Source organism: Elephantulus edwardii, unplaced genomic scaffold (genome assembly GCF_000299155.1).
Source record: "Elephantulus edwardii isolate Elephantulus edwardi_28Jun2011 unplaced genomic scaffold, EleEdw1.0 scaffold00176, whole genome shotgun sequence".
Taxonomy (NCBI): Eukaryota; Metazoa; Chordata; class Mammalia; order Macroscelidea; family Macroscelididae; genus Elephantulus; species Elephantulus edwardii.
In genome coordinates this window covers 2,308,918-2,316,990 of record NW_006399926.1, presented here as the reverse complement: position 1 = coordinate 2,316,990, position 8,073 = coordinate 2,308,918, and the positions used below count along the sequence as shown (strand labels likewise).

At 37.1% G+C, this 8,073-nt stretch overlaps 1 protein-coding gene across 1 annotated transcript in view; it reads left to right on the top strand.

The window, feature by feature from the left end:
• Positions 1-850: 850 nt before the first annotated feature.
• Positions 851-8,073, top strand: part of DAP3 (death associated protein 3) — a 24,909-nt gene continuing 17,686 nt past the window's right edge. The window contains exons 1-2 of the mRNA XM_006895784.1: positions 851-892; positions 5,935-6,057. Of these exons, the coding sequence (XP_006895846.1) occupies positions 851-892; positions 5,935-6,057 (165 nt within the window). The remainder of the gene's footprint in view (positions 893-5,934; positions 6,058-8,073) is intronic.

The following is an 8,073-nucleotide window of genomic DNA, read 5'->3' as shown; positions in this document are numbered from 1 at the left end:
GGTACTGCATAGTACAACAGAGTATCTCATGGACTGTTAAAAGAATGAACAAATTTGTCTTGGAGAAAATGCAACCATGGTGCTCCTTACAGGCAAGAATGATGAAACTTGATTTTACGTACTTTGGACACATTTTCAGGTGTGACCAGTCCTTGGAATGGAGAAAGTGGGGGTCCAAGAAAGAGAGATCCTTAACAAGAAGAACTGACACAGGAACTGTAACAATGGGCTCAAGGATATCAGATGTTGAGGATGTCCCAGGATAGGGCACAGTTCATGTCTGATGTTCACAGAGTTGCTATGAGTCAGAGTGAACTTGATAGTACCTAACAACAGCAATTTCAGACATACAAAATAATAAATGTAAGCATACAATATAAAAACAATAATATGCCCATTACTCAGTGGTAGAAGTACCAGCTCCTTTGAGGGCCCTGCCTTAGTCTTAAACCTTTTCCTCTTGCCTGCTTCTACTTTATAATGGATATGTGTATCCCTAAATAATTTACTGAAATTTCTGTTTTTTAATTTTATATAATCATATGCTGTTATTCTCTAACTTTGCATTTTCCCAAACATTGTGATGGTGTTAATTTGCATTTCTTTGTAATGAAATAGAAAATTTTTCTTGATTAGCTATTAATAATTCTGTTTTCTTTACTGTTAAATGCCTTTTTCCTTTATCCCTGACCCCGTATCTCTTACTTATATTTCTTCATCAAATTTCTAGGGATTCTTCACATACATAATCTGAATACTGACATTTTGTCACTTTTTTGTGTTACAGGAATATTCTCTTGCGTGTGACTTACTTAATATTTCACTGTTTTTTTTTTAAAGAACAAAGACAATGCTCAAAAGAATGACAAAATTTATTTCCAGGGCCCACAAGGTAAGTGAAGCCTAACTGACCTGAACACTTGTGCCTTGTCTTTTTAATGTGAATTTCTTGGTTTTAAGTGGGTTTACTGCATGCAGAATGAAATCCTTTTTGGAGAACATCAGCATTCTAGTGCTTTAATTTACAGTTCTTTCCTTAACAATCACAATTCTCTTTCTCTGCCCTTGCATTTCACTTTCAGCTGCCCTAAAAACTTTCAAATAATAGGTCTTGAGTAGAGTAGGTGTACTTGAGAATCTACCACGTGACCTCCTAAGAAAACAAATATGTCTTCCAGGAGATGTAGCCAGAGTGCTCCTTACAAACAATGGTAATAATGCTCTGTCTCACATACTTTGGGAATGTTGCTAGGAGAGGGACATCATGTTTGGAATGGTGGATGGTGAGCGAAAAAGGAAGGCCCTCAACCGATATGGACTGGCACAGGACTTATTGCAGTGGTCTGGATTACATCCGAGATTGTGAGGATGACACACAATAGGACAGGGTTCAGATCTGTTGTTTATAGGGTCACTGTGAGTCATACTTGACTCATTGGCACCAACAACAAGAAGAAAATATAATTAGGTTCTCTTTATTGACATTTCTCTAGCAGCATTAATGATTATCATCCTTTAGTGAAATACCTGACAAAGCAATTGCCTGTTCAGACCATTAGCAAATAAGTTTGTTGGTACCTTCTCTATGACAGATACTCAGGATTCTAAAATAACTTTTTTTACTAATAGTACTAATAGCATTTGTTGGGCTTCATTTTTTCCCATCTACTTGTACTTAATCCTCACAGCCAATCCATACATTTGTTGGGCTTCATTTTGTTCCATGTACTTGTACTTAATCCTAACAGCCAATCCATAAGGCAGATATTATTTGCCCTATTTCATAAACGTATAAACAGAAAAGCTGAGTAACTTGCGAGAGGAGAGGTAAGAGGCTGTGAAGTTGCAGTGCCTAGTCTAGATGCCACAACTGTCTTAACTTCAAAGCCTTCCACGTTAACCACATGTTTCAGTCAGTTACATTTTCAAGAACCACAGTCCTGAGGTGGAAATTGGAATGGGTATTAGAGTGCAATGATTATATAGCACCTGAGAGGCTACCTAACCTAGATTAATAAATGACAGAAATGATCCCAGAACCAAGTTCTGAAAACTAAGAACTGACCCAGAAAATCAGTTTTATCAAATAATTGTGGCTTAGTTCTACTAGAAAAAGAGAAGCCTTTCCTCAAGGAGTTATGGTAAACATACATATATAAAATAATAAAAGCAAGACTCAGAAGAGGGACAGATTCTGCCCTCTATTTAATTATATTAAAGGATGAAACTTCCATAGTACCAAATAAAAATTTCTTGAGGTCAGACTCTGAAAAGATGTCAGTGAGAAAAAAATTTTTTTTCTCTTTATGTGGTTTTGTGATAGACATTTTGTTTTATAACATAGTGTGAAGAAAAAAATTTGTGGTTTTTATAGTTTGTCTCAGAGTGACCTTAATTAACTCACCAATGCTGTTCTACGATTGTTTTCCGTAAAAGCAGCAGGCTATGTGAGTGATACCATGTATTATACTTAAAAAAGTAAGGAATCCATTTTGCAACTTTTCATTTGCTGTAAAAAAAAAAAATTACTTTTAAAATATTACTATGGAAATAGCACCACCTTGTGGCCTTTGATAGCTTTAGTTTTTCACTTCTACTTTTTAAAGGAACACGGTGCTTTCCCTCTAACATTAAATCGGTGAGTAGCATTACTAGGATGTCTCTTTCTAAATAATGTGCTGAGGTAATGGTAAATTATGGTGGTTTAGCACCATGAAGTGTGTCATTTATTTGAGTATTTTGCTTTTCTGTGGCTTTGTTTCCAGTGAGATCTGCAGGCAAGGGAACAGGGGGTGTATGAAAGGCTAACTTGCACCATATTAGGTTAGATACTGTTTCAACTTGTATCTTTTTTGAGTTCTTTATGGCAAAGGAAGAGAAAACACACTCTTAACTACCCCAGACTACAAATGATACAAGTTATTTCTATTTCTAAATCTCTCCACTCATGACCCCAGCTTGTTTTCAAGGAATGCTGGGAAATAGTTGGCTATTTGGTGAATGAACATTGCCATCTCTGCCACAGTGTTTATTGACAGTAATAAGACAATTCCAGACAAAAGCGAAATAACTCTACTTACCGTATTTTTTTTTAGTGAAAGTTAACACAGCATATTGGGTTTTGATGAAAACCAGTTATATACATTTTGTTTATAACATTATTTACAATATAGTACAACTGCACTCAGTTACTCTGTCCTACCTCTTTCTGCCTCTGAGCTTTATAAATATTTAGGGAACAACTGCCCTTTGATCTTACATAGGGGTTATTATAAGGAGTAGGAGTGAGTGCCTCTCTGATGTTACTGTTTACTACTCTATTACTTTCTCTTGAAAGCTGTGAGTACTAAGTACTTTTGAAACATAAAAGTCTCAGAGAAGTAAGAAAAACTGATGAGTAAAATATTTTTCCCCCCCCAAGTATATATGATTTAGAATGGGAAATAAACTAATATGCACCATAAGAAGATACAATGTTTGGTACCCAACAAACTTGGATTTTAATTCTAGTAAGGACACTTACTAACTCTTACTACCTTAGGCACAGTTACTTTCTTGAATGTTGGATTCTGCCATCATAAAACAGCAGTGATGATAATTCTTGTTTTCAGGGATCTTGACTCAAAAAATTGTGCACATCACTGTAGTGCCTGTTGTTATGTGCCATCAAGTCAGAACCCACTCAAAATTGAAAGCAGAGGCTCCAAAACCACAGTTTTAGAGGCTGTAAACACATGGGAGGAGATTGCCCATCTTCTTCCCATGGAACCATGGATTTAAATCACATGCCTTTTGGTAGGCAGTGCAACACCACTAGGCCACCAGAGCTCCCTTACTGTAGAGCCTAGTATGTAGTAAGCAGTTAGCAGACTCTTGGCACTCTTAGCAGAGAAAGTAAAATAATTGCCTTTAATTGAAGTTGTCTGCAAATCTTCATGCCCTTTGAAGGAAACCTTAAAAAATGAATTGACACAGGAAAAGAGGGATGTTTAAATAAAAACCAAAACATTGTTCTGTTGTGCCATCAAATCAATTATTACCCTTAGTGACCCTATTAGAACTGAGCTAAAGGGATTCCTTGGCTGAAATCACTAGAAGACAGACTGCCTTTCCAGTTGGCAATTAATGATTGTGCCAACTGAGCTTTTTTAGCATGGGGGTGGGGGAAATGAAGCATACATGAGAATAGTATGTTTAGAATGGTCATGTGGGTGGAATGTTGAGTTTCTGAAGGGATGAGAATAAAAAAGTAAGTTAAAATGGCCTTAATTATCTTGCTGAGGAATTTGATACTACTTTGGACATTAGTAGGGACCCAACCAAGCTTTTTTAGGTTAAAGTTTAAACCTATTATTTACCAAGATAGATTTCATGGATTATGAAAAAAAAAGATGAAGATGCAAAAATTATAGAGATCATATTAGAACTGTCTGTGTGGTGGGAATGGACTGTTGGGGGCTGAATTCACACCTGGAGTTTATAGTCTTCTCATAAAATGAGTGTCAAATACTATGATGAGAATAAGAAAAAATACTTTTTTTACATGTAAGGTACTACTTGGTGAGACTAAATGTAATAAATACAAATACAAGCAGCTTTCCTATTTTGTGGTGTTTGAACAAGCAACTCCTTTATATAACTACTTCTCACATTTCTATTCTGCTTCTGTTGACTTCATACTCTTCGTATTCCTCTCGTAACTGCTACTAATCGTGTTATTTCTACATAAGGCTTGTAATACTTAAGCTCAATCTTGGGTTCTCTTCTGAAGTCGTCCTTCTTTCAAGTCTGTTGACTGAAATCCTATCCTCTATTCATTGGTTAAGAGGTTTCAGTGTACAGTTTCTTCCATGAATTGCATTTAGAACAGTTTACTTTAACTTAGTTGGATACTTTGCATACTCTCTCATATGTAAGAGTCTTTATTCTAAGTTACAGCTAGTAAAATTTGTTGCAAAATACAATTATATTAAAATTTTAACTATCAGAAGTTGAAGAACATTGCACTAATAGCTGAGGAGAGTTAAAGATTGAAATTAAAAATTATTAAAGGGAGCTCTGGTGGTCTAGTGGTAAGAAGCTACACTATAATCTCAAAGGCATACAGTTTGACTCTACGAGCAGCTCCGTGGGAGGAGGATCGACAATCTCTTCTGTGCATTTTACTGCCTCTGAAAACTTGCTGGAGGGGCGGCTATGGGTTAGTTCTGACACGACAGCACACAGAAGGAAAAAAAGTCACCGTTCATCAGACTTCTGCTGCTTTAGGTTGTGAATGGTTCTGCTTAAACTCATGAACAGTCTGTCACAGAATTGTTTACATCTAGAATATATTTTTTGTTGTTAAGTGCTTACAACTGATAACAATCCTGTGTACAACAGCCCTAAAGCCTGCTCTATCCTTTGCCAACCTTACTGTCTCTGACACAACTACCCCCATTACCCTAGTCACAGAGTCAGTCCATCTCATCCAGGGTCTTCCTCTCTTGCACTGGCCCTCCACCCTGCCAAGCATGATGTCCCTCTCCAAGGACTGGTCTCTCCTTGCAGCATGCCCATAGTATGTCAGATGAACCTTCAGAAGCCTTGTCTCCAAGGAACTGCCTGGTTTCAGCCTCTCCAGGACAAACCTGTTTGTTCTCCTAACAGTCCACGGCATATTCATTACTATTCTCCAGCACCATATAGCTCAGAGGCATCAACTCTTCTGTCATCCCTAGTCATTGTCCAGCTTTCTGATGCATATCAAATAATTGTGAAGATTATGACCTGAAACAGTATGAATGAATACTTAAGCTTGCAGAATTATTACAATGTTTCCTTTTGTGTAGAATTATTATGTACTTTAGTGACCCTTTTTCATTTTGCATGCATGGCTTACAACTAAGCTTTAAAAACCTGATAATTCCAAAACTAAAACCATTTCTTTTCTAGCTGGACCATGGACGTTTTTTGCACATAGGGACCAAGGCATCACAAAGCATTGCTGCTCACCTAGATAACCAGGCTCCTTTTGAGAGTCCCAGAGCTATTTCTCGCACTAGTGAAAGTGACCCGGTGAGTTTCTAACATTAAATGGACTTTTTTTTCAAGGTTTGTAATTTGTGTTGTTACTTTTCATTTTATGTATCAGGACAACAAAACCAACAGAAACTAGATTTATAGATTTTTATTCAGTCAGAAAGATAATGCAGCTAATACTCTGGAACCTGGATTTTCCCAAACTTACCTGACCCTGTGGTAATAGAAAGTACTTAGCTCTGTATACATCTGTTCTCATCCCTGCAGTGAACTCACCACAGCATCTAAGATTTGGGTGGGTACAGAGTGTAAGTACAGTAAACTTATTAAATTCAATTCCTTACAGGGTAAGTTTAACCGTTTCTGACCTTAATTCATGGTTTTGCTTGTTATTTGCTATCAAGGTGACTGTGTGTGGCTCAGTGACAAACAGGCCTGAATCTTGCCCTGTCCTGTGCTATCTTTAACATCTCTGATATGTTCAAGCCCATTGTTAAAGTCATGATGTCTGTCATCTTGTTGAGGGTCTTCCTCTCATTCCCTAACCCTCCATTTTTCCTAGCTTACCATCTTCTTCCAAGGACTGGACCTTCCTGACAACATGCCCAAAGTACATGTGACAAAGTTTCACTGTCCTTACTTCTATTCGGGACCAACCTAATTGCACTTATTTTAAGACAGGGTGGTTTGTTGTTTTGGCAGTCTGTAGGGTAATTTTTCTTCTTCAACACCATAGTTCAAAAACATCATCCTTACTCATTGTCCAAATTTCAGATGCATAGGAAGCAGTTGAAAGGACCATGGCTTGAATTATGTCCACCTTCATCTTTAAGCTGACATTCTTTACCTGTAGCACTTTGGAGAAATAATTTGACAGCTGATTAACCCAATGAGATATGTTTTGATTTGATTGCTACTACCATGGGTGTTGATTATGGAACCAGGTAAAATGAAATCGTTGACGACTTCAATCTTCCATCTATCGTAATGATGGCCTAGTAGTGATGATTTATGTCTTTTGAGTTATAATCCACATTGAAGGCTCTAGTCTTTGATCTTCTGCCGCAAGTACTTCAAGTTGTCATCTCTTTGTGCAAGCAAGATTGTCATCTGCATAACGCAAGTTATTGATGAGTCCTCCAATCCTTATGCTACCATATTCACATAATTCACCTTCTCAAATGACTTGCTCAGCATAGAGATTGGATAGGTATAGAGTGTTCTTTGATTCCCTTTCTTCTCAGTGTTAGCCATTATATGTTGTGATTCACAGTCAAGTGCCTTTGTATAGTCTGCTTTTAACTAAGAACTATCTAATAGCAGCAGTGGTATCCCTTGTGCCATGGCCTCTTCTGAATCTAGTTTGAATTTCTGACAATTCTATGTCCATGTACTCATTCCAACCATTTTTTTAAATAGTCTTCAGAGAAATTCTACTTACATGTGATATTAGTGATATTGTTCAGTAATTTCCACAGTCTGTTGGATCACTTCTTTCTAGAATGGGAACAGTATGATCGCTCACAGTAGATTGACCAAGTAGCTGTCTTCCAGATCTATCAGTGAGCACATCTAGGGCTGCATCTGTTTGTTAAAACCTGTCAGTTCCTGGGGCTTTTTCTTTTTACCCTCGATACTTACTGCAGTTTGAACTCCTTCCTTCATTACCATTAGTTATTGATCATACGCTTCCTACCAAAATTGTTCCATGTCACCAATATTTTTTCCATTTTTATTTTATATTGCTTTCTTACAAGGTTCATATACATTGTGTTTTATACTATTCTTGATTTACCTTGTATTTCATACAATCATTTCCATGCATTATTTTTTTTGGTCTTTTTTTTCCTTGTTTTTTCCATTTTATTTTATTTAATGAACATTTACAGAGATTTTGGATTTCCATTCATTCATTGTTTCACTTTTCTCCCTGCCCAGCACCCCCCCACCCATCCACCCAGTTTGCTCCTCTCTTTGAAAAGTAAAATTCTTTCTTTGGTATACTATCCCCTGCACCCCCTCCCACCGCCCCAAGTACACTCCACTATGCAA